The following is a 27864-nucleotide window of genomic DNA, read 5'->3' on the forward strand; positions in this document are numbered from 1 at the left end:
ACAACGTCCCTCCTTATGGACCCTCACCAATGCAGGTGGGTTCTAAGTGAGACAACGGCCAGTCAAACTGAGTTGGAGTAGAAAGGAAATTTAAAAAGTGCGTCAGTTGCACCAGATTCCACCAGGTACCCAGTGGGGAAGAAAGTGCTCCGATTGCAACGCTGTCACAGCAAGCCATCTCGAACCATCTGAAAAATGTCTGGCTCGGAACACTCTGTACCCTCCATAAACGAAAAAATGGGTCAGAGAGTCCTGGCCAAAACTGTGGATGACCTAACACAGGAGACAGTGGCGATGGATAGGTCCGTCACCCTGTTGCTCTAAAATATTTCTGAGCAATATGCATCGTCAGACTGTTAAGCGGATGTTTAAGCCCTCCTGTAAGAGCATCAGGGGGAACCATAGTGCTTCAGCTAATGGCACAGGCGATAAAGCATCCTCCAACCCCACCCATGCTTTCTGGTCCCGATGCCTGCACCAGTGTATAAACCAAGCCAGGTGCACAGCCTTTTTATAAAGAATCGGGTCCGGAAAAGCCATACCCCTTTTCACTTTGGGCAGTCGAAGGACCTGCATCTTTACACATGGACAAAGCGGAGAAATTCCGAAACCTGTACAACAACATATGGTGCAAGTGAACTGGGAGTGTTTGCATTAAACACTGCAAATGGGGAATTATGTTCATTTTGAGAATGTTGCATCTACCGAACCAAATCCCTTCTAATCAATTCAATAGTGGCAGAAAATTTAGATTTACCAGCAAAAAAAAAGAACAGCAGGGATTTGGGTCCCAGGATCAGTGATAGCTGTTTTCACCCACTTGAACAGGAAATAAAGAGATAGGTCACTAGTGAGCTCCTGTGGAATGGAGAGAGCTAGTGCTTCGAAGATTAATTTTATAATTTGATATCTTTGAATGCGCATTCATTCAGTTATTACATTAGGCAGGGAGGTCCTGGGAGAGGTTTTATAAAAGAGCAAACCATCGGCAAACGCTGCTACCTTATGTTCTTGCCACTTTACACCAACTCCCTGTATGTTGGAATTGCAATGCACGTGGGCAAAATCAGTCAGATTTATCGTTCTAATAGTGTTGTCCCGAGCTTCGTGGCCAGGGAGAAATCCCCATTGATCAGAATGAATAATGGTTAGAAGCATAGGTCTAGCCTAGTATACTGATTAATAATTTGCACGTTTTGCTATTTTTGGTTTTATTCCTGGTTTTCATATTTACTTTTATGTTGTATGTTTTCTCTGTAGATTTTTGTGTAGGGGATTCTGAAATCCAAATTAACAATCAGTTCATAGAACTTCAAGATCAGATTGCCTTAGAATCCTGGACATCACTGGAAAAGGTAAAAACTCAGTGTTTTATACTTCATTTATTTACATATGTGTTCATATTATCTGATAGATAAAGGAAATTAGGATAATTTATTATTTAGGATTGCCTTGTTTCTGTTTCTTTACCATTAGGATTTACTTGACCTAAATGACATGGTAAATGAGTTTTCTCACCTGGTACATGTAAGTATGCAGTTGTCCAATGCTTAAATCACATTTCCGTATAATTTCAATTTTCCGAGTGTATACAATATGATTCACCAACGTAGTGATCACATTTTGTTGTGCTAATTAAATGCTCTTTACAAAATAGAAAAATGTGGCTGTGACACATATACATAAACACAAATGATGGAGGATGTAAATTGATGAAATTTTATTTTTATGAGAAGGAATAATGTAATTTGTGAATAGTAATTGACAGTAATATTTTTCCTGCATGACAGTCTAATATAGGTACAGATAATACAATCAGTGTATGCCACATTCTATCAGCAACTAGGTATTGTAAACTCTCTTTTTCTCACTGCACATGTAAACAATATTATAAAGAAATAATATGAATATAGAACTGATGCTCAGGTAATCATACAGTAGTTACACTTTTGTGCTGAAAAAAAATGTCATATCCTCAAAATGATATACTGTAATACCTGCTTGCATATTTTTATGTTTTTCTCATAGTGTTTGCTTCCTTTATGCAATGTAAGACCTGTACTGAACGTAAAAAAGTAGGGCAGCATGGTGGCTCAGTAGTTAGCACTCTGGCCTGCTAGGTTCCAGGTTTGAATCTCAGCCGGGACACTATCTGCATGGAGTTTACAGGTTCTCCCCATGTTGCGTGGGTTTCCTCTGGGTACTCCGGTTTCCTCCCACAATCCAAAAACATGCAGTTAGGTTAATTGACTTTCCCTCAAAAATTGATCTTAGACTGTAGCAATGACACATGACTGAGATAGAGACTTTAGATTGTTAGCCCCTTTGAGGGAGAGCTAGTGACATGACTTTGGACTTTGTAAACTGCGGCGTAATAAGTTGGCACTATATAAATACTGTGTATAGCATAGTTCTCCCGAAAGGGTTTTAGCCGGTTGCTCCGCCCGGCTGCTCTGAATACCCCGCCCACCTCTCCTCGGCAGCACTCATCCTCTGCACGGATCTCAGTGAGGCTGCTCTGTGCCATCTGTGCTCTGTGTCATCCGTTCAGAGGATTGCTGCTGTGATGAGAGGTGAGCACACAGTTCAGCCTTCATGTGAATGAGAAACAGACAGCCTCCCCCCTATCTGATAGCACGAGCTCGGATTTCTATTTAAAAAAAAAAAAAAAAGCTGCTGGTGAAATGTATCCACTGCTAGAGCTGTGTGTGAAGTCTGCATGCGGTTCTGCATCCTCACAGCTCTCTGTGTACAAACCTCCATATCTCCTAATATGTATGTCATAATGACTTGTAATTTTCAGGGTGTACAGGGGACCCTCATAGATACTAGGTACTACAATTTCAGCCCCCCAGCTTTAAAGAACTTCAGGATATGGGGGTCACAAATGTAAAATGTTATGAAAATTGAACTTTGGGGTTGCTATTTCAGAGGAAAGTGCAACTAGGAGTCCTAAATTGAAAATGCAAATTGAGGACCCCCTGGGGACACTAACAAAGCAAGGAGCATTGGGGCGGGCCCCTAAATATATACCTACTTGTCACAAATCTATACCTTTGAGACTACTGTCTGCTTCTCTTCCTTGTACTCCAATTTCTCTGAGGTGGGGGGTACAAAACTGAAAATATAGGTGCAAGTGGCGGGCACATTCTCCCCTTACAATCTCATTACTACAGCATCATTAGAGCATAAAACACTCTGCCCATTAAAATGGGCTTCCCTGCCCTGTTACACATTCCTGTCCACTTAACTAACATTCTGAACTTTAATTGGGGAATGGGGAGATGTAAGAAACCAAAAATATAGGTACAAGTGGGGAACATCTGTGACTAACATCCCCTAAAATGTCATCACTATGGCATCATTGGAAAATGAACTCTGCCCAAAAAATTTTATTGAGGTTGAGGTACTGGAAGGTTACAGTCATGTGTAACAAGGAAGTGCATTTTGGACAGTTTTTTTTTTTTAATGTTGTAATGATGCCATGGTGATGAAAGAGGGTTTAAGGTAAGATGCAGACACATATGTGTACCAGAGCAGGCAGCAAACTTTGCTACGTAGAGATTTATTTTCTCATAATGCCTTACTAATTACATTTTAGAAGGGTTTAACCACAAGTGTCCCCCACTTGCACCTACAGTTTCAGTTTCCTATACCTCAACGTGTACCTTAAAAATTTCAAGTTAATACAACCAACCGTTTAGGAGATATAAAGGTATGAACACAGCGAGTTGTTAGGCTGCAGAATATGACAAGCAGCTTTTACACTCACATTGCTATCACACTGCGCTGCAGATGACATTACACACTGCGGATAAACTTCACAGACAGTGTTTTTTAAAAGAATATGGACAGTGATAAGATGGGGTCACTGTCTGTCTTGTCCCCATCTGATATCACATGCATGATGCTATTAAAGCATCTCCACATTTTTAACATTATATTAAAGAGTGACTTTCTCTGTTATATAATGGAAAAATGTGGTTTTTTTTTGTTTTTACACTTTTGTGGAGAGGACCTCTCCCCTTCAGTCTTCACTTTCATTTCAGTAAAGACCAAAGGAGAAATCCACAGCCTCCTGGGATATTTGTGTCTCATATTCCAAGAGGCTCTGCACTGCTCCTTCTGTGCATGCACCTTCAGAGGCTTTCTTATAATGTAAAAAAAAAAAAAGTGTTCAATCTCATGCATGCGCAGTGCAAGGCAGCACTGGATGTACAAGTGAGCATTAGAGAAAAGGTGGAAGCTTAGCCAGCATGAGCCTGCTGGGCTAATTTTGTAAAAGAATCAAGTGAAAAAAAAAATGTTTTCACAAAAGTTCACTTTAACTAAATATAGCCTCAGGAGCACATCTGAAGTTAGGCTGAATTCACACTGGCATTAAGGTTACATTTGTCTATTCCTAATGCCAGGAACCACTGCTGCTTAAAAAACGTCTAGCTCTGAAAAAGCCCAGCACTTACCGCCTGTTACCAATCCTAGGTGCCCAGCAGTTACCACCTGTTATCAATCCTAGGTGCCCAGTACTTACCGCCTGTTATCAATCCTAGGTGCCCAGCACTTACCGCCTGTTATCAATCCTAGGTGCTCAGCACTTACCGCCTGTTATCAATCCTAGGTGCCCAGCACTTACCGCCTGTTCTCAATCCTGGGTGCCTAGCAGTTACGGCCTGTTACCAATCCTAGGTGTCCAGCACATACTGCCTGTTACCAATCCTAGGTGCCTAGCAGTTGCCAGAAGTCACTCAGAAGGGGTAAATGTTTTTTGCTGCTAATATGAGCTAAGCCTAACTTGTTACACCACATTCATTATATTTATTTACTGTTACACTACTACAAAGGAATACACTCTTAAAACTTAGAACACTAGAAAGCTACGGCTACAGCTTCCCACCACCCGGCTGAAAAAAATTTCTGGGGAGAACACTGGTATAGTAATAAAATAAAGAAAGTAGAAGTACCCACCTAATTAGCTGTTTAAAGAAATTTAAATTAGAATAATATTTAGTAAATTTAAATAAGGATAAATGGAGAAATTTGCAACTTTGGCATCAACAAAATATCTTCTGACATGGGTTAGGATGTGCAGGGGATAACTGTAAACATTTACATTAAAGTTTCCATTTGACAGTGTAAAGGGTTAGATGCTAAGGTATTTTCTACTTCCACTGAACACTGGTTGGTCCAGACCACGACCTGGTCCTTCTAAGATAAGAAGGAGAGTAAAGTGGCCCTTTGTTAGAAAGTTTAGGCTTGCATTGGCCTTTTTCCAATTGCCTTCCCCAACAGATCACTGTTCTATTATTTTACCCACCTAATTTCCTCTTGACACTGCTGTTTTGCTTCACTCGCTTCACCTCACTTATGTTTACCCCCATTATATTTGTGTATTTCTTTTCTTATTCAAACTTTAAAAAAAATAAAAAAAAAGAAAGTTTGAGGACCCCTGACTTAAAGCTACTATTGAGCTTCTTCAATAAATATTTTGCCAAAGATTGTTTTAAATTGAAAGGAATTCAAATACATTTAAAGCCATTATGATGCCTTGTCATAGCAAAGGATTGCTTTGAGATGAACACTGTAAAAATTTAATAATATGCATTAGCTGAAAATACACTATACACCTTTCTACACCCATAAACATGTTATTACATGCAATAAATACATCATTCAGGACCGTTGGGTGTGACAGTGTTGAGTGTGTGGTGAAATAACCTGATATTGATCCTGTGGATAAGTATCTTGGTTTTATAGGGAGGTAAATGTACCAAAACAGAGAGTTCATGTATGGTAATCTGTAAATGACAGTAACCCATATCTATTGGCACATTTTGAAGTTTAAATAAATCAGTCAGGATAAAATATTGGTCCTTCCATTACTGACTACTGTACATGAAGGTGCATACTTCAAGATTGTCATCCTCATCCCCCTTCACTATTTAGTAAGTCCTTAAAAGGTAACACAGATGCCAGCCATGGAGTATGCACTTAATCACACCAATCAATACTGGTAAATGTTTGACTTTATATTAAAGGAGAAGGTAAATATGACATGTGTTTTAAAGCATGTTAATTTATTCAAATAAATTAGTTAAGTTAAAGTAGCAGCAGAAAAGGAAGATGGATGTCTAATGGTTAAAGCTTTATTTTTAATTTCTCCTTCCTTCCAGCACTGTTTATCAGGTGCTATTAGTGAGCTGCCATTAACAGCTGTGCTGCTACACAGTGCTGCAGATGAAAGCTGCTGCAGGGTCCATGATTACAAAAATTAAAAAGTGTGTATTGGCTTTCTGCTGCTTCCCAGCAAGAAATCTCACTCATAATTCCTGTGCATCTAGACTCAGCAGGAGAAGATTGACAGCATTGAAGACCATGTCAACACTGCTGCTGTGAATGTTGAAGAGGGAACCAAAAACCTGGGGAAGGTAGGGATGTTCTCCTGCTGTTGAATCAATGGTACTCTGCCTACTAGCAATCTTCTGTATTAACCCAATTGATTTGCCGTCTTTAATGCTGAGGGAAACAGCAATTAAGGAAATAAAAAAGGAATGACATATGGGTAGAAGGGAGGGCTTAGTACAGAAGAAATCAATCTCTTCTGTGATATGCTATAACAATCATTCTTTTAGTACTAAGAATCAGACATCTTTTATTTGGCACAGTTCAGAGATTCTTTGTTTCTAAATAAATGAATTGATGAACAGTGAGGGTGCCCTGTATTATACATAAGTGACACTTGTGCATTAATGCATGTCTCATTGGTTTCTGATATTTGATCATAGACCACTTAATTCTGAAGAGACATTTAGCATGTTTATTACACCCACTAATGACTACTTCTTTTAAAAGCAGTTTGTTGGTTAAAAAAACTAGCAGAAGCGTGCCTTTTCATTAAAGTTGATGTGATTTTGAAATCTTAGGCTTGATTTAAAGTGGAACAAAACCAGCAGTTAATCAACCATCTTACTCACAGGAAGACAATCTTTGGCTGGGATGCGCCAGAGTTCAGTTATTCCTATCATGCGCATGGGAAGCTGGGAATGCTGGGTTCAACCAACATTGAGCTGCACATGCTTGGTGGTTGTGGGATGGAGAAATGCAGGGTGGTTAAACTTAGTTTTAATGAATGCATACAGTTTCTGCTTATTATTAAGAAAATACTGGTATGTTTAATGGTATGGAAAAGATAACACAGAGTATCAGAGTCTGATTGGAGCAGTATGGATTCATGCTTCAGTGTAGCGAATAATGCAGTATATAAATAAAGGCACAGTATATGGACAGACAAGAAAACTTGGGACTTTACAGGACAATTTGACGCTGGTATAAAAATTATAAAAACCTTTATTTCAATACAAAATCAGCACAATTTGTAACATAAAACCATCTATATTGAACACGGACTCCTGTTTGAACATCAAAGAATGATGATAAAGTCATCGACGCGTTTCGCAGGAATTGAAAACTCTTCTTCAGGACATAACAAGGGATCCATAATTTCAATACATGGTAACATAATCAATAATTGTATAGTACGTAAATATTTATATATATATATATATATATATATATATATATATACACACATACATATACATATGAACATGTGCACACACATACATAAATAGACACAAATACATATAACAGCCATAATTTATGTGGAAACATAATAGTCACACTTAAGAACTGCTCATGACTGTTCAAAAACCTCTTGTAAAGGTATAGTAAAGACACAAAGAGAAAATACCAGAAGAGCAGGGCAGCTCCAAAGGAACCTTTTTAATAAATAAGAGTGGTGATAAAAATCCCAGCCTATGCCAACCTGTATCTGGGGGGATGGGAGAGGGAGATTTTTGCAGATGAGACCTTGTCAGTGTACTTCCGCCACATATTGTTATGGCGGGGTTCAACACTTCTACTATTAGAATTCTTTAAGAAATTGAAGAGAAACAGAAAGAGGAAATCATATATTTTGAATTTCACTATGCAATAAAGTCAAAAGTCAAACACAAACATGGAGCGCTGGCACACAGAAGCGATCTTGACATGGAGATATACTATAGTATAGTATAGTTATATATAGTTATACTATATTAAAGTTTCTCTATAAATTATGGTTGTTATATGGTGTTGTGTCCATTTATGTATGTGCGTGCATATGTATGTATGTGTGTATATTATATATACATATATGCACTATACAAATATTGAATATATGATCATGTATTGAAATTAAAGATCCCGTTATGTCCTAAAAAAGCGTTCTCAAACACATCGATGGCTTTAGCATCATTCATGTTCAAACAGGAGTCCGTGCTCAATATAGATGGTTTTATGTCACAAATTGTAGTGATTTTGTATTGAAATAAAGGTTTTTAATATTATAAAGCCCCAAGTTTTCTTTTCTGTTCTTGTGCTATGGTCCTTATCAGGGATGTGGCATTGAGATGAATTATATTGAGGAATCTCTCTTTCCTTGTCTTAAACAGTATAACTTCCTTATTCGTCCTTATTACTCCACATACATATACACCCATGTATATCCACCAATGGACCAGCAGGCTTCATTGAGGTACGCAGTAAGTACCTAGAGGAATATTATACGGCCCCCAAGAGGAGGATTTGATACTGGCCAGCAAAAAGACAGTGGTCCAACCCCAGGATAACTCCACCTACTACCAACATTTCTCAGTTTAGTAGCTGAGCAGTAACACAGGCATGGGACCTGTGTCCCTCAAGAAATGGAATGTTTTTTTAATTTATTGCTGGATAGAGGAAGTCAAAACGTTAAAAATAAATGATGGGCAACAATTAATACAACTGCTAACAACAATACAACTGGGAACTGGGTACTATATGTAGCTTTAAGGGTGTCCTAAAGGATATGACTATTAAGCCCTAGTGGAGTAAGTGTTGAAAGGAGAAGGGGCTCCCTTCCTAGGGCCATCTTGAATGGCTAGAAAAAGAATTGAACTTGAATGAACAGGGAATAGTAAGGAGAAATCTTCTGGTAAACTAGAGCTAGACACAAAGTGGACAATGTCCTGATTAAGGTTAAATGTAGAGACCTCCTTCTAGCCCTCAATACGTCAAAAACCTCGCTTCTAAACATAGCCTTGATCTTAAAGAAGGGAACCTTACAAAAGATGTTCATATTCTCTGGACACTAGCAAATAAAAAAGGCATGCTGGTAGCATATTTATTATATCCCATGACTGGCCTACAGTATTTGTTTGCTATTTTTCTGACAACATAACACAAAGGTTTATGACTTCCTGTATCCCTTGGGCAAGAAATAAAGTTAATTGTTAACTGCTTTTGATTTATATTGCCTACGTGAGAGACTGTTATTAATATTTTTTTTAGGCATTAAAATACAAGCTGTCAGTGCTTCCAGCAGCAGGTGCTGTTATTGGTGGTTTGGTTGGAGGTCCAATCGGCTTGTTGGTAGGATTAAAAGTATCAGGTGTTGCAGCTGCAATTGGCGGTGGACTTCTAGGCTTTACAGGTGGAAAAATTTTACAACATAGAAAGGAAAACATTGAAGAACTGGCCTGTAATACAAAGGATTTTAACCAAGAAGAAGAAGAAAAATTCACCTGAAGAATTTGTCAATAACTATATAATCCCACATTATTTTAAGAAATGCCTTTAATTGTTGTTGTCCCAATGTTGTCTTTAATGTTGAGTTGTCTCAAGTGTAGAGACCACTGAAGGTTCTTATTCAGGTACGGCATTAGTAAAACCACAGTCAACATCCAGTGTACAGTTTAAGTAATAGCTCTATGCGTCTTTGTTGCATATAGTATACAGTCATATTCCTAGTTTCTTTTCAATGTGGTTTGCGAAAGTAAAAAGTGTTTTGTTTGCTGCAAATGTTAAGTCAAACTCTACCTTTTCCAGACTTTTCCTCTAGTGTATTATTTCCAGCAATTGACAACATGCACTTAAGCAAAGACGTTGAGGAAAAGTTCAGGTGCAAGATATGTATTTAGTGACCTGTAGTGGCTCTGCATTTTGATTACACTTTTAATCCTATTTTCTGTGCACAAATGGTCAATAAAATTTTGAAATTATGTATTTAAAATGAGAAATTAGATGTTGTCTTGAAATGACAGAAACTATGTTACAATAGGTAACCTGTGTAAGAGGAATACACAAAATGCAAGAGTCATACTTGCCTAGCTGGCTACATACTTGTACCGTGATTTAAAGGTCCATTTTCTTTTGGTGCTTTAAAATGAAGGCCTTTATTTTTTAATATGGCAGGTTTATTTTTACCAAAGCAATTGAAGGTCAGCTTGTGGTCCTAATGTACATGTTAACCATTTTTTTCCAACCAATATGTTTTACATGTATCACTTTTTTAAGAACATTTTTTTTTTATAAATCCTGCAAAGTTAAACAAGACTTTAGCCTGCTATGGTCAGTACCTCCGTTTCCCATTGGTCTGCTTTTAGGGTAGAGAAGCCAAAGTCCAACTCATTGCGCTTACACAGCAGGTTAGCAACACTTCTACAAAGCAATGTCAGTCTGCAACAGGAAGTGCTGTCAGGATCATCAGAAATGAACTTTTCAACTAAGTCACATATAAACAAAGGACAACTTTTAATAAATTTCCTCAAGGCAGCCCACCCTGTAACATTCTTGCCTTTAGCTCCAAACCAGGTGTTCTACCCTGCCCAGTACCACAACATTTCTAAAAGATAAGTAAATAAAAACTTCACATTTTGAATGTGTGCTTTGGCACCATTATTCTTATCCGACGCGTTTCGCCCAAAAGGGTTTCCTCAGGGGAGTGTGAGGGATCCCAAAGCAACACTAGAGGAAAGAACAACAAAAAACTATATTTGCAAAGAAGCCAAAAAATACAATGTATTAAGGTTTTATGTTTTCACCAGAACACAACAATTTCCTTATCAATCAGATCTGCAATTATATCCCAGCAGTTGATATTCGCTGTTTTTAAAGAATTTGAATATTGCTGACACCATCAATTGTAAGTGATAAATTCATGAAAATATGATGACATTGGAAGACATTTCCTTTTAGTGCTGACTTTAGATAATACACTGTATTTTTTGGTTTCTTTGCAAATATAGGTTTTTGTTGTTCTCTCCTCTAGTGTTGCTTTGGGGTCCCTCACACTCCCCTGAGCAAGCACTTTTGGGCCAAATGTGTCGGGAAGGGGGACCCTTTCTGATTTCTGTACTTTTGTTTGCTTTTTAGATGTACAAAAAGTTGTATGGTACTGAAAGTGTTATGACATGATTTACATACATTATTCAAATATTGTTCTAATACTAATACTTTTTTTTAACATTTACAATTTAATAAAAATGTATGTTTTATATTAGAAAGTGTATGAGTGTCTCATAAAAGCCTTTCCTTTTCCTCTTTCTCCTCCATTTTTGTCATTGCAAGGTGCATTAGCTTCACTTCAGTATGCGGGTATATTTAGGATTGTGTAGATCTGCACAAATTCTGCGCTTGCTTCACATGAAATTCTAGCCAATTAAACAAAAATGTATATTTAAGTTTTGTGCTTACTCAAATTTAACACAGAAAAAGACAACGCACTCACAGACCACATCCAAAAAAATCTAATTTATTGGGGTTGGGAGTGCAATTTATCAGTTCATTGATATTGTCATGACACATTTTTATGAGTTATAAAACGGGACAGCTTGTTTACAGGGTTTGAATTTTGTCTTCTATGGATTTAAAAGTCTGTACAGAGAGAAACCACTAACACAAACATATTTACAAACAGTGGGAACAAATAAAAATAAACCATTAATTACTGTTTGTTTATCCCAAATAAAAATACAATTATCAAAATATAGGCTAACTTTATTTGACCGTACTGAAACATGATCATCGTATGTTAAGGCTTCAAGGTAGTTCTAAGTGTTTAAAGCTCATCACGGTCCCTTTTCAGTATGGTGTACCTATATTCACTTGGTGCCAACTTCTGAAAAGAACTTTCAGGAGGTATGCTTTCCACATCTTGAGTTTGCTATAAAATGTAAAAATTAAAACTGTCAATTTTCACTCACACATCTATGTATGTATGTATGTTATACTATTTTTAGAATAATATAAATATATAAATAATATTTTATTCTAAATCTTCAAAGCAGCTGTGAAAAATCACTTTTGACCTCAGCCAAATATTTGTGGTAAAAATGTTCAAATTGGGATGTTAAAACGGTAAAACTCTCCACCCTATCAGTACTTTTATAAAAAAAAAAGCATTCCTACATGAGAAAACATTCTGATTTTTGAAGCCCTGTCTTATATCTTGGATATTCTAACACCAAGATCTTACTGCCACCATTTCTAACAAAGTTTCTGGACGTTTTCGGTGTTCTTGCTTACAGATGCTCACCTGTGCACAGTTGCATTCTCAACAATACCAAGTAATTAAATAAAAATAAATACAATCCCTTATACCACCTACCACAAAGCAGCCCAAAAATCTTAAGCAGGATTCTCAGCAATAAGAATGATAAGAAACTGTGATAAGACAGTGATAAGTGATAAGAAACAGTGATAAGAAACTGTCAGATGGTTTAGGTCTATCATTTGCCAAAATCTGTTGGGTAAATTACCCCATTATGAGAAAGGAAATTTACACTAAATCATACTGTTGAACAATACCTGTCCAGGGGATACATCAGTTGGATCAGGTCCATGGTGAAATTCTCTGTGTAGCTTACCGGAGTGTAGATCTAACACAAATTGCTTTAGTTTTCCAGGGATCCTGAAAATGATTTATTCCAAAGGAACACAAATGGTTTGTTGGATATATGAAAACATAATGCACACATTTTAACATTTATATCACATCAATTTACAGATCAAGAAGCAATTCAAAGATTAAAACTTTGCAAGAGCCTTTTTGGGATGTTGCCCCCATCACAGGCCCATTTTAAAAAAAAGTAAGTAAACCATAGAACAGGGGTGTCAAACTCTGGCCAGCAAGGTCCTTTTTTTTGGCCCCCCAAAGATATCGTAAAATAAATTACATCCGGCCTGCTTGTCCGCTACTACATATTGCAGCAAGAGATGCCGCTACAATTCCCAGCATCACTCGCATATATAGGCCAGCGGCCTATGCGTGTCCCTGGCATTGTTGTTCTGTTCTATTGACTTTTCTATAGTAAGTAATGCCGGGATTTGTAGTCTCGGCATCACTAGCGTCTATGGAACAGGAGGTGAGATATCCCTGCCCCCCTCTCACACATCACAGGCACCTACAGTAATACATTGTAACTGTAGTTCTGCATACAAATGGTGAAAGCAGCACCGCAGTTAATTTGAATCTTCTATATCAGGTAGTATCAGCAGCAGGAAAACAATGGGATAAATTGTCCCAACTGTATTTCTATAATTGTAGTACATAGCTGGGAGGACTTACAGTCAGTACTAGGCTGAGGATCTAGATAATCTGCATTCATTTCCTTTCCACATGGCGGGATCCCCATGTATGTATATATGTATATATTCCTGTACACCCATCATGTGGCACAAAGCCTATGCAATGATCACATGGTGCCTGACTACCAGGGGCATTGTGTTTGTTTCAATCCATCAGAGACTGCGTAGTGTAATATTTAGTGTCAGACAAACTTGTGATGTGAGAGGATGAACAACACACAGGCTGCATAGATAGAGAGAAATTAGTCTTCGTAGTAAACGTCCTCAATTTTTTCAATAAATTTCAAGTTTGCCCCCCAAGTCAGTCTATGTTTTTAATTTCGGCCCTCTGTCTATTTGAGTTTGACACCCCTGCCACAGAATCTCAACAATGTTTTGAAAGCTATTAGATATTGAAAGAATGCCAGTTTAGATATATATTTATTTTAAGCCATTACCAAATCCCAATATTTCTAATTAACCCAAGGGAAGCACAGTGCCCACTGGACCAAATACTCAGATGAAGCCTTGGCCCCTTTTGCATAAACCTCTGTGAGTGGGGGATGTGCATATACGTTTTAATACCTCAGCATACGCTATTATAATTTATTGAAAAAGCACTGATAATTTACGTTGTTTTTATTGTTTTTAGTTATGTTAGCTTACAATCTAATGCTCCTATCAAGCCCAATTTTGAGTGTATGTTAAGTAGTCATTTGTAATAAATGCATTTTTTGACACCTGTGTCTACAATTGGATCAGTCACTCTCCATTTGTTTCTGTAATATACTTTGGAGTGATTTTCTTTCACATGCACTGGCCTTGCTATTAGACACTATAGAACAGAGCTTTTTGATGAATAGCAATTGTCTGACCATGTTAAGACATTTAATACAGAAATATTTTATTATTTTAAGAAGGGGTGGAATAGTATAAAATATACTTACGATAAATCTTTAAAATCCGAAAAAACATACATGTGCCTAAAACTATCAATTGCTATTACAGGGCAATCTGCAGGAGTCTTCTGAATGTGTAAAAGAGGATGTCTGAACTTGTCACAGTCTGCATGTAAGAAGTTTATTGATCCTGCATAGAGGGGGGGGGGAAAGGTTTCCAGTAAGTAAAGCAATTTGTGAAGTCACCAGTCTATGTTTTAAAGGTTGAATCAATCAGTTCAAAATAATATACAGGATGCTATAAGAAGTGCAATGTATAGAAAAACTGTATTTCTTTGATGCTATATATTTAAAAAATCCATATAGCATGAGAAGTAATTCTAGTAATAAGCTGTACCTGTGTGCATAGGATGAGTACTGTTGACCTAATTGCCTTGCCCAAATGCAGATGTAGTTCCCTGCATAGTGGGCCAAAATAAAAGACTTAAAATTGTATTACAGTAAAGTTTTTTTAGTACATTTTTTGTTTTAAAGATTACATTTTCTGCAATAAGTTACTCTCATCAACAGTGTAAGCATACCTAAAATACATGGTTTTAAAATCTGTTTTAGCACTGGCCAACTTGTACATGTATTAGTGCTCAGTACACATGAAGCTGCTCACTAAGGAAAGTACCAATTTTCTTTAGTTGTCTGGAATGATACTGCTTACTGTGATCTTCTAAAGGGAGCTTTGAACTACTGGGAAAATTAGGTGAGCTAGAAAATTGCTACAGCAAATATATTGAGGTAGAATAAATATGGTTTACCACATCCAATTGCTGAAAATAAGAAAACGTTTTTTTTTTTTTTAACTGCATTCCAAGGAAGAAACAAAATGACCACAGAAAAAGTGATGAACATGCAAGTTGTTTGGCTGCTATGCTAACCATCTGACCCCAAGTTTTTTAATCAACTAACCAGGACCATTTTTTGACAGTTTCCATGATTTGCTTTCCTGTGTGCTTTCCAGGTGAAATTTCAAAGCACCGAAGCCACAGGGTCAAAATAAATGCCAGACAACAAGCAATTTCATGTCAGCAATGGTAGACCCCTTTCTCCTTTTAAAAAAGGTTTACATTAGCAAGAACAAAAAGACTCAAGAAATTTACTGAAAAGAAGGCAATTGTAAGCAACAGTAAAAAAAAAATAAAATACATGGCTGTAGACTCCACTGGCGCTTGGAGTTTGCATCCATTACTTCTCATTATTAGGCATTGGTCTGCGGACTCCTGATATGATTATTTTTGCGTTCTTTGCAACCAATATGACATTACTTTTTACTGTTTAAATTTTGCATCACCTTGTTTGTTCACCTTTCTAACAAAAGCCCAAAAACTAATGGTAATGAAATGCTATTTCATCTGGCCAAAGTTTTTATATTGTACCTTATGTAAATGTTTTATCCTTCAATATCATGACAATTTGCTCTGTATATTGTAATAAAATAGTTCACAATAAAAACATATTTAAAAAAAAATACATACATACATACAGCTGAGCCAAGGAAGATTACCTGGAATATTATTACCTGTGCAATTCAAATTGCTACTGTTTTACAGCATACACCTTTTTTTGCCAAGGGCTATTTTACATATGACAATTTAAATACTTCCTGCTGAATCTGTTATAATGTACAGCAGGTTTAAAAAAAATAAAATGTACAGCAGGTTAAAAAAAAAGCCACTGGGACTAGGGAAAAAAAGCCCTGTGTAAGCGCCAAACAAGACTATGGCACTAGGGACATTTCCCCTTTATTTTATGTGTAGTCACTAGGACAGGTAATCAGGGAATTTTTTTCAGTGGGAAAGCAGAAAACAGAGGAAGGTTTAAAATCTTTAGGATTTTTATAGTGATCTAATCAGTGGGAATGACATGATGGAAAACCATATCAGCAGGATAACAAAACAAGATTTTACAGTACACACATACACTACATTTTCACTACCTAAACATTTGTCCAGGATGCAAATCAGGCAGTACAGATGTCCTCTGACACTGTTCATGATCTGCCCGACAGCTGGACCTCTGCTGCATGTCTTTCCTCCGCCCCTCCCCATAGAACAGAACAGGATAAATTGATCAAGGGACAAGCAGTACTGTACCCCCAGCACAACTGTCACCCAATTTAATGTACACATTTACATGCATATCATATCATAATGCATATCAACATTAATTTTCAATCAAAATAACAGTAAAGATGTAGGGAGCAAAAAACACCTACTCCCAATAGACAATCACCCTAGTATATTAACAAACAGTCAAGTATTGGTACAAGCACAAAACTTCATAAAATTCTTCCTCCCTCTGGCCTTTTCATTACGACAGAATGAAACCATTAACTATACAATTAAATATATCTTTAAATAAACAGACCACTACAGTTATTATATGTGATAATATTTAATATATAATTTTTATTATATATATTTTTGGTACCCAGTTCTTTAGGGACCACTTATTTCTTTAAAAAGGAAATTGCCATGTTTATCCAATATTCCTTGTTTAAATTTAAAATTGGATTACTAAACTTAAAGGTTTACTTGCTTCTATACATCATGCATTGATGGTTTGGGAATCCTTCGCAAATTCTGTTAAACTGAGGTTACACATGCATAGAAATTTAACAGCAAATTGTTTATAACATGATATTCCCCTACAAAGGATAAAAGTAAAACTGCCAAATTGGTCATATTTGGTATTGATCAGCCCCCTATTTTAGGCTTATTGCCACTAATTAATTACCATTTAATATAAATTAATAACATTTAGCAATAAGATGAGAGCAGTACAAAAAATATTAGGCAAGAAAACTAACCCTTTTCACTAATAAGCTGTCGTGCAACTTCTTGTTGGAATTTTTCTAGGCTTTCATTATCATCTTTCATATGAAAAAGTATTAGAAAGGGAAGTCCTTCCTCGGTCAGCTCCTGTATAAAAAAAAATAAATAAAATAAAATGATAATATATTATAATATGATAAAATTGCAAATCCTAAGAATGTCCCTAATACGAATGTTGTTTGTACATAAGGCTTTTTCATTTTTTGGTTTGAAAAATGTATTATATATTTTATTTTACCATGAATTAAATGTTAAACCCTGTTGTTTGCCAATATGGTTTGTATGAGCAAATGCGAAGAACCTGTAACCCTCTGGAAAGGGTATACACTGTGAGAGTCTACACTCCGTATACACTGACCTAACCACAGAATGTCACCAAACTGACCGGTGGGAGCAATTACTTTTTACAAATTGCATGCTAATTATTAAATTTACACAAAACCCAGCATTTGGCATCTGAGGTGCAATCTCTAGGCCAAACAGTTTTCAATGTACAAATAATGAAACAAAGTCCACTTACTTCTCCATTTTCAAATGTTATCTCTCGTACAAGGGGCACACATTTATCTTGAGTCCAAGCATAGGAAAGGTCAAAGTTTGTGAGTGAACCCAAATACACCATATCAGGGACACTTTCCTGCAACAAAAAATATGCCTTATTTCATATAGAAAGTTGTTACAGAAAAAAACAGAACCAAAGAATCATTCTTATACAAAGATGAAAACATTACAGACAGAATTTTTTAAAGAACATGAAAAATGTTGCTCAAACTTTTCTTCAGGCAAAATCTGTTTTATTCATCATGAAACTCACATAAAACTAAATTAAATTTTTTTTTATCTCTTTGCCATATTCCAAATTTTTCTTATCAGAAGCAACTAGCATGCACAAATTTTCACCTCCAAGTAAAAAAATTCCTTGCATATATCTGGTATATCTCCAGAGTAATGAATGATGCCTGTCTATGGCTACCTTCAAATAAGGCTTAAATCATGTTATTTAAATCATGTTATGTAAATCATGTTATGTAAATCACCCTTCAACCCCCTAGCGTTCTATTTATGTCTATATTTTCACGCAAAAAGCCTGCATTTTTTTGCATGAAAATTTTACATTGCAGGCTTAACCCACCGAAATATGTCGAATCTTTAATTTAATATTAAATAAAAAAAATAGTAAAACCTGTAAAATAATTACAGTAGCATGTAATATATAATAGATAATATTGCCACCGAACCAAAACTTTGCATTGAATCCAATACAAAATTAATTAAATTGCCCGCAGAGCTTCACACACGAACCGACGCATGCACTGACGTCACTGGGAAACACTTAAAAAACACTTACCCCATTGGGCCTGTATATTACATTGTCACCGCTAAATCTCTCAGGTTTTGAAATTTCACTAAGGAAGAAAAAAAGTTATATAGGACTTGTTACACAATAATAACAAAAACAATAAGTCATTTATATCACTTTATACAGAAAGGCAATGCTTACCCAAATGCAGCAAGAAAAACACAGTCATCATGTAAAATGTTTGCCACTTTTGCAAATGTTCGGTAGTTGTCAGACTCGTTCGATTCAAAAAAGCCAATGATTGTTCTTTTACTGCGCTACAATGTGAAAGAAAAATGTTTTAATGAATAGCTTTTTACATTATTATTAAGCAACATACACACATCAAAATTTGTGTGTGTTCTTTTATACACGCGTGTGTTCTTTTATACACGCGTGTGTGGGTGTGTGTGTTCTTTTATACACGCGTGTGTGCGCACTCTTTTATACACGCGTGTGTGCGCACTCTTTTATACACACGTGTGTGCGCACTCTTTTATACACGCGCGCTTTTATACACGCGCGTGTGTGTGTGTGCGTTCTTTTATACGCGTGTGTGTGTGTTCTTTTATACATGTGTGTGTGTTCTTTTATACACGCGTGTGTTCATTTATACACGCGTGTGTGTGTGTTCTTGTGTGTGTGTGCGAGTGTGTTCTTATACACACACGCGCGCTCTTATACACATGGGCGTTAGGGAGATCTTTAACCAATAAAGCTTTGCCCAAAAAAAGTATTCATAGCATATTAAGATTTTTAATAAATTTTGCTATGAGTTAGCTAAGGTTTTGCACCCACATTAGCCATCCCTGTCTGTGTCAAGCAAAAGGAACCTGACCATATACCCATATTTGCTAATTTTACAGGTATGTGAAATTGTTAGAACTGAAAAATTTGAAGAAAATAAATGATTAATTGAAAAGAATACTGTAGTCCAAAGGAAAAATCTAAATTAGGTTTCCTTTTTAACTCCATGACAACATACTCACATCAATTGATTTTAATTCTTGTAAACTTTCAACTGTTCGGATAGGATCACTTTTTTGTTGCCTTATATAGTCTGCAATTGCTGTCACAGAACGCTGACCTCTATATTCTCTCTTCATCATCATTCCATTTCTGAAAAGCTTTAATGTCGGGTATTTGCTTATTCTATATCTTTGAGCAATATCCGCTAAATGATGGGGAAAAAAATAAGAAACAGGAGACATTTTGGAATTAAACATGATACATACTTAAAACACAGAAATGTGTTTATACAAATATTTCAGATTTAAAGCGACAGTGTTTCAGTCCCTGTGAGGTCCCTCTTCCAAACACCAGCAGCAGTGAACTGAAGAATTCAGCAAAGCACCCCACGTGCCTTCCTCTTCATATAGGTAGGTATTGCCCCTCTACATTACTACAACAGTTATTGAAAGTAATCACTGCAGTCCAGACAACTGTCTGACTATGTACACTTCATGACAGATCCTAGCACATTTGAATGTGTTCTTAACCCAGACCATGATAGGTTTGGTTCGGTGGCAAATAAAAAAAAAAAAAGTTTCTCAGCCTGTTTCAGTGTTTAGAGGTGTAATTGTAAGCTTAAAGCATACCTAAACTCAGAATTTTGACTTTACATAGAAGGGTAAACAACCCTTTTAGTTAAAGTAAAAATTTTGTAGCCACACCCATTTAAGTTTGATTGCAGCAAAGATAAAGACCTGATGGGAGCGCAGAGCCTCCAGGGATACCTACGCCATGTATCCCGGTAGGCTCTTGGCTGCTCCTTTTGCGCATACCCTAATCTCAGGGCATGTGCAAAAGCAGCCCTTTCATCAATAGAGACATGAGTGAAAAAAAGGAAAACTTTTACAGTGAAAACTGCATTTTTTCCCTAATCCACGTCACCCGATCCTGCACAGTGCGAGAACTGGTGTCGCAGGAAGAAGAACCCGGAAGAAAAGAAAAGAAGATGTCGGCGCCCAGTGCTCTTTCTGCCAGGCTGAAGACGGATACCAGGACGACACAGGTGGAAGAAACCTCACCAACGGATAGACTAATATGCGGGATCAAAGGTGTGTTTTTTTTTTTTTAGGTTTACTTCCGCTTTAACACAACTAATTATGCTCTCTGTAAAAATTGCCACTATGCTAGTTCTGCATAGACAGTTTAAATAGTCACAAATCAAAGACTGCCTTTTTCAACCGCTCTCTAAAAAGAAAGGCTGTTTGATTTCTGCCAGATCACTACTCTGCCGCCCTGGATGGACCTATCAGCTTTCAGTTTTTTAGGCTTAGTCTACACGGACTGTTTACCCAGCGTTTAACCTGAGGCTTTTAAAGCCCATGTTTGAAGTTCCCCATGCATTCCAATGGGCTAACCTACACTAGGACGTTTCCTTAAGGCACGTTTATGAGCTGTATCTTAAACGTTGCTTGCAACGTTTTAAACATTAAAATGCAGGATAAATGTGGGAAAACGCTCCCATTGAACTCAATGGAGGCTTTTACAAGCGTTTTTAACCTTTTTATGAAAGCTTTCATTGAAAACAATGGGGGCTTTTAAAAACATTTTTAGCATGTCTTTGGAATCTGGAAGCCTCCTTTAATAAGGAGACTGCCAGATCTCCACCACCCCACCCTGGGGAATGAGTACAGGGGTACATAAAACCCCTTATTCCCTGAAAGGGTTAAAATGTGTGTAGAAAATTGGACGAGGCTTTAATGTTAAATTATTTTATTAAATGTGTGCGTTTGCGTAACTAAACTTTTTTTTTTTCAGGTTATACCAATGACAGGATGATTCCCAGGGCTGCAATCATGATATGATCACAGCCATGGGACTCCTCCTGACAGTGAAGGATCCCCGGGCACTAGGGGTGAAATGAGGACAAGGCTCTCCTCATTCATCTCTAGTGCTCTGTGATTGGCTGAGAAATAGGAAACCCTGATGACAGCTCAAGCATCATCAGGATTTCCTTTTCCTCAGCCAATAAGGGAGCTCTGCTATGCTGACAGCTCTGCTCCCCTGATTACTCCCACAGTCCTAGAGGAGCTGTAGTATGATGCTTGAGCTGTCATCAGGGTTTCCTATTTCTCAGCCAATCAGAAAGCACTAGAGATGAATGGGCACAAGCCTTCCCATTCAAGTCTAGTGCTGAATGGCTGAGAAACGTAAAACCTCAGCCAATCACAGAGCACTAGAGGTGAATAGAGAGCCTTCTCCTCATTTAACCCCCAGTGCCCTGTGATCCCTCACTGTCAGAAGGAGTCCCAGGGCTGTGTTCATTGTCATGATTGCAGCCCTGGGAATCATCCTGTCATTTAGATTACCTGTAAAAAAAAAAAAAAAATAATAAAAGAAAAAGTTTAGTTACACAAACACACATTTATAAAATAATTAAACATTAAGTCCAATTTTTTTTACACATGATTTAACCCTTTCAGGGAATGAGTAAGGGGTTTTATGTAACCCTGTACTCATTCCCTGAAAGGGTTAAAAGTAAAACTTTTATAAATGCATATGTAAAATCGTGGCAAATCGCATCAAACGCGTTTAAAAACTTTTTTAGCGTTTTAAAGTTAAGCTTTAAAACGCTTGTAAAAGTGCATAAAAACACATATAAACGTGGTAGGAACGTTTACATGCGTTTTTAAAACTGTTCATACCTAGCAGAAAACAGTTTTCATATATGTCCAAGCCTGTGGACAAAAAAAAAAAAAAAAACTTTTTAGTCCCTCTGCATGTATCTTGTATGTGCAGTTGTAAAGGTTTAGCAAAGTAGCAGATGAAGCAGGCAATGCTAGGAGGAGAGAGTCTGTGAAAATCCACTACAGATGATGTTTGTACCTGCCTATACTTATCAAGTAACATACCTATCAAGTAACATAACATGTCTATATACACTCGTAACACTGTGGGTACATCCTCATTGGCTTGCAACTGTTGAACCAATAGCTTTAGGTGAAACTATTATAGGCTTAAGGTTTTTGTAAAATAAAATACAGAATCGATAGAATCACTGCCAGGTATTAACTTGTCTTGATGTGGATATTTTCTTTCAATTACATAATATTGAATAGGGTTATTTATGATACCCATGCAAAAACATGGTAAAAGAGCAAACAGAACTTTCCTCAGTCTTCTCTTAAAAATTCCACTTTAATGATAAACTAATTGGACCAACCACTTGCCAAAGGCTTTTTCCTGAGAGGGAACAGGTACTCTGCTTAAGGTAATGTAAATGTGTACAAACAATATTTTTGTAGACTAATACTGACTGTCTATGTGCAAATACCATAATTGTGTCAGGTGTCTTAAGTTGGGTAATTTTGCTCTCCTTTACATTTAATGGAAATAAATGCACGTTGATAATAAGTCTGTGTTATTAAAAAAATATATATATTTTTATTACGATGATGTCCTAGTAGCACTAAACTTATGCACATGCATGATGTTGTAGGCAGGAGTTTAGAAAGTCATGGTACAATATACCACATGTACCTAAGAAAATATTTAAAACCTAATCTATAGAATCCACCATGTTAAAATGGTAATATGGAAACATGCCATAAAAAAGAAAGGGAATATACCAGATCTCCTCTTTGCGTGCTAGGATTTTTGGGCGTTTTAGGTGTTACTTGAACTGTCCCAATAAGACAAAGAACAAGAACAAAAAAGAACAAAAAAAGGAAGGAAGGATGTGACAGACTTAAATTAACAGAACACGCTTACAATGCTGATCACAATCCACTCTTGCAAAGACAACTTTACTTCTATCAGGGTATTCTTCTTTAATAATGTTGGAAGCTTCTTCAAATATAGGATGTAGCATTTGACTAAATCTGCACCTGCCAAAAGATAATACAAAAACAAAGCCAAGTTGCTTGGTTTCACTAATCAAGCCTAAATGTGGAATAGAGTGAACATTTAAAAAAAATAAAATAAACTAGTTAGGCATGGTCCTTCATGAACAGTACAAATGTACATAGACGCCAATATTAAACATTATACTTATTTAACAATTTTTCTAGTGACAAACTGTAAATTTTTTATGGATTTGTTTTTCAAACTTTACACAGAAAACTAACAAGCATAACCATGTCTCAGAAATGCAATTTTACATCAAATGAGTACACCATACACATATATATTACAGTTTATATGTATATAGAAAACTTTATTTCTTGAATAGTGTTTTATTACATCCAAACTATTGGAAGCATATGGATGAATTAATACTGTAAAAGAAGAAAAAAAAGTTAATGGTGGCTAGTCATATTCAATATGTTGTAATGTTGAAGACATTTTTTGTTTTTATGGTAGCAGTTTCTTCAGAGTCGGGAACATTTCCCAGCATTTATTGCCATGAAGGTCACTCAGTCACCCCAATCCAATCTCCATGCAATGTATCGAGGCAAATATTGGGATAGTCCAAAAAGGGAGGTAGAAAGGTTTGTGAAAAAACCCTGTTTAAGTATTAAAATTCCACAGTGCCATGAAGTTTTTAGGAGGGTTGCTAATTGTCCAAAAGACACGTAAGAGTGAACTGTTCTTAAATCTGGGGGTAGATATGTTACAACAGAAACTTTTTTGTGACACATGGGGCCATATTTACTAAATCTCCCCAAGACTGGAAAAAATAGACCATAATGGGATAACCTGGGTGATACAGCACACCTTGAATGGTTACATGACAAATGTTTTGAATCCTGAACCAGATCCATTCTAGGTTTGTTGCATCACCCAGGTTCCCCCATGAGCGTCTATTGTCTTAAGTCTAGAAGAGATTTAATAAATTAGGTCCACAGTGTCATAGAGCCATACCTTGTTTAGTGATGGTTGTTTTAACACCCACTGGAACATAAAAAAAATGTTTTGATCAAACAACTCAGTCTTGTGTTTTTTAAGTAGAGCAAAACACAAAGACAAAAATGTATACATCCAAAAGAGCCAGGACTCAAACACTTAGTAAATGAAGTCCAGGTGGGTGAGGAATACAAATACATGTATCTAGAGGGGATAAAAAAAAACCTAAATAGATGTCCCAACACAAACTATGCAGGACTTAGCAGTGTTCCTATACTTTAAAAAAGGGACACATTTATGATGGAAAGGTGAACATTTTAACCTGGCATGAAGACAGGTAATTCAAGTCAACAACTATGCTTAAACGGGTGGGGGCCTGAATAGGGCTATTTCAAAAACCTCCAGAAATGTTTTCATACAACCCATATGTGCCTCAACACATTCCACATGAATAGGATTAAAGCAATTGTCACCTGTGTGTATGTTCTTATGAACAAAAGCATGCCCGTATTGGGGAAAATGGAAGTAGCAAGGGTAATGGAAAAGATTTCCACATATAAACTTTGCATAGATTTCATCATTAATGAAATACCCAAAACATTACAGAAATATACATATTTAAAATACAGTAGTTTAAAATGTAAAATAAAACATACCAGTCAGCATAAAAATTAACAAAAGCGACATCTGCATTACCTGTGACCAAAAAAGGGAAAAACATATACATTAGTATTCTTTTTTATTAAAATAGCAAAACAAAAAAATAAAAATAATATTTTTAGGAACACTCCTATTTTATGAAATTTCAATTCAAATACCATCAAGCGGGACCGAATTTACAGAACAGCAAGGCCGACACGATCTGTTAAAAATTCACTTAAACACATTTTGTTAAAGAGGTTCCATGTCATGTGCACACTTCCTGTTTTACTTGCCTTTCCAGTCCTTATCTTGGGGCTTAAAAGGTAAGTTAGTGTCTATGGTTTCCACTGTTAGTTGGGATCCATTGTAAACAAAACAGGGCTCACACCACAATACTACTGTGCATTGTCAAAAAAAAAAAAACACACATACCCTTAATGCCACACATCAGTCTATCCGTCAGGTTTCTTCCATCGGGTCCCACGTTGTCCCGGTACCAGTCTTCAGTCGCTTCGATCAAGACAGAAAGTGGAGGACCTGCACCCTTTAAAAAAACATTTTTTTTTTTACTTTAAATAAAAGGGTTGTCTACCCTTTTATGAAAAGTAAAAATTCTGAGTTTATGTCAGCTTTAATTCCAGCCAGGACTTAAGCCTTGTACAGTTGTATAAGATTCTCTTCTGTAGTGACAAAGTTTGATTTCACTGCACAATGTGAGCTTCATGCGGCGTGTGCATTAGAATCAACAACAAAAAAAGCATTTTATTATGTGCAGAACTCCTCCAAAAACTAACCCTACGGCTTGCTTCAGGGCTGGAGAAGCAATGAAAAATGATTTTTTTATTTAAACATTTCATCAGTATGTTAAGGAGTAGTAGAACATTTAAAGAAAAATCTTAAGCTTTAGGGTTCCCTGTGGGCAAGGGAGAAATATTTTTAATTTTACCTTGACTTTCACTTTAATGTCTGGGCAATAGTACAGGACTCAAAATGCATGTCTTTTTGAAAAGGCATCATATTATCATGGGCAAACTAAGGTTTTGCAAGGCGAGAGTTTGATATATGCTAAAGGGTTACATGCATTTCTACCATATCTATCTACAAAGTCCCTTGTTTTGAAAGTTAAGTCTAACTGTCACCATACATTCTGCAATTTCACTTTTAAATCTAATTCTGGGTATGTTTTTGTTTTTTTTAAGGCAACATAAAAAGGCAATTGTATACAGTTTATTATATATATTAGCAGTAGTGGCACATATTTCCTATATTTTGTTTTAACTGGAATGATAAATACATTCTGACAATTATACACAGACAGGCCTGCATACCATTTATTAAAACTTTAGATCCAGCAACAATGCCACTTTGAACTCTCATATACCATCTTCAACTTTTACAACAGCCATACACACGTTTGTGTGTAAGACCCCATTCTCCCAACCCAATAATATACATAGTACTCCCCAGTAGGTTTTGCCGGTTGCTCCGCCCGGCTGCCGTGCCTACCTCCGATCCGCAGCTCGGATGCTCTGCACGGGTCTCACTGAGGCTGCTCTGTGTTCAGCTGTCATCCAGAGCAGCGGTCACCAACCAGTGGTCTGCGGTTCTGGCCGGTCCATGTCCCCCGTACAAATCCCAGGCTCAGGGAAGTGGGCAGGTTGTCTCTGGACGCAACCCGCCCACTCTCCCATCGCAGGCTCGGATCTGCGATGGGAGAGTGGGCGGGGTTATGGAATCATGAAGTCACTATGGGGGAGGTTTCTTCTCTGAGTGACATCCGGCTCCCCGGCATGCGGGGGGATGGTAAATTTAGTGGTCCACAGGACCGAAAAGGTTGGCGACCACTGATCCAGAGGATTGCTGCTGCTGGTGAGAGGTGTTGTTATGAATTAAAAGTTTACGGGTCGATGGGACGGTCAAAGCAACTAGTAACTAAAATAGCAGCCTCCTAGCTTTAAGGAATTGCAAGATATGGGGGTCAAAAATATAAAATCTTATGAAAATACAACATTGGGTTGTTGTTTCAAAAGAAAGTGTAACTAGTAGTTCTAATTTGAAAATCCAAATTGGGGACCCCGGGGCCACTTACATAGCAAGGAGCATTGGGGTGGGGCCCCGAAATGTATACCTACCTGTCACAAATTCCTAATTGTCAAACTACACTACCCTGTCTGCTTCTCTTCTTTGAACTCCAATTTCTTTAGAGCGGCAGGGTGTATGAAAATATAGGTGCAAGTGGAGGACACCTTTGGCTAACTCCCCTTATAATTTCATTACTATAGCATCATTAGAACATTAAAAACTCTGCCCATCAAAATGCGCTACCCTGTTACACATTACTGCCCACTTCTAAAACTTGAACTCCAACTTCCCTGGAATGGGGGCGTAAGCAGGGCTGTGGAGTCGGTAGGTAAATCCTTTGACTCCAACGTATTTACAGGGCTTCTCATTTTATCGTCACACTTTTGCAAACAAACTTCATTAAAAAATGTAAATTAAAAATATATGAAAATAAATTGATAATTTGTCAACTATTGTGTTTTTTACTTTACAGAATTTTAAAATTAAATATCTTTATTTCAGGGATTTATAAGTTTTAAGATAACAATATTATTCATCGTTTTATCTTCAAAGGTTAGCTTTATATTTAGTAATGCACTTACCCTTATGGCCAGAGAATTAAGTAATGCAGAACATCAAAGAGTGGTAAGACAGTTACCTGAATGGAAGTGATGCCTCCCAGATAGCAAAGGTTTTGGGTTGTAATCGTACAACAATAACCAAAATATTAAGACCTATGAATCTTCTAGCAAAGTGGAATAATTACCAGGAGGAGGTCTGAAAAATTCCATAAGGAGGAGTTACGCAAGTTAATGTCCGAAGA

General features: G+C 36.9%; 2 protein-coding genes across 9 annotated transcripts in view; one reads left to right on the forward strand and one right to left on the reverse strand.

The window, feature by feature from the left end:
* Positions 1-10094, forward strand: part of STX17 (syntaxin 17) — a 39146-nt gene extending 29052 nt beyond the window's left edge. For 4 of the 7 annotated variants that reach the window (XM_072412065.1, XM_072412062.1, XM_072412066.1 and 1 more), the window contains 4 exons: positions 1261-1355; positions 1477-1527; positions 6339-6425; positions 9367-10094. In XM_072412065.1, coding sequence (XP_072268166.1) covers positions 1261-1355; positions 1477-1527; positions 6339-6425; positions 9367-9603 — 470 coding nt within the window. In that variant the 3' untranslated portion in view covers positions 9604-10094. Of the gene's footprint in view, positions 1-1260; positions 1356-1476; positions 1528-6338; positions 6426-8489 lie in introns of all 7 variants that reach the window. The other 3 variants (XM_072412068.1, XM_072412069.1, XM_072412063.1) reach the window with 3 other exon arrangements.
* Positions 10095-11587: 1493 nt separating this feature from the next.
* The window catches only part of ERP44 (endoplasmic reticulum protein 44), a 40263-nt gene continuing 23986 nt past the window's right edge, over positions 11588-27864 (reverse strand). For both annotated transcript variants that reach the window (XM_072412060.1, XM_072412061.1), the window contains exons 3-12: positions 24995-25034; positions 23265-23380; positions 19535-19719; positions 18708-18823; positions 18555-18612; positions 17727-17843; positions 17182-17293; positions 14370-14511; positions 12664-12766; positions 11588-12019 (exon numbers count right to left, since the gene is read on the reverse strand). In XM_072412060.1, the coding sequence (XP_072268161.1) occupies positions 11915-12019; positions 12664-12766; positions 14370-14511; positions 17182-17293; positions 17727-17843; positions 18555-18612; positions 18708-18823; positions 19535-19719; positions 23265-23380; positions 24995-25034 (1094 nt within the window). In that variant the 3' untranslated portion in view covers positions 11588-11914. The remainder of the gene's footprint in view (positions 12020-12663; positions 12767-14369; positions 14512-17181; positions 17294-17726; positions 17844-18554; positions 18613-18707; positions 18824-19534; positions 19720-23264; positions 23381-24994; positions 25035-27864) is intronic.

The sequence above is a fragment of the Pyxicephalus adspersus genome, chromosome 5, assembly GCF_032062135.1.
Source record: "Pyxicephalus adspersus chromosome 5, UCB_Pads_2.0, whole genome shotgun sequence".
Lineage (NCBI taxonomy): Eukaryota > Metazoa > Chordata > Amphibia > Anura > Pyxicephalidae > Pyxicephalus > Pyxicephalus adspersus.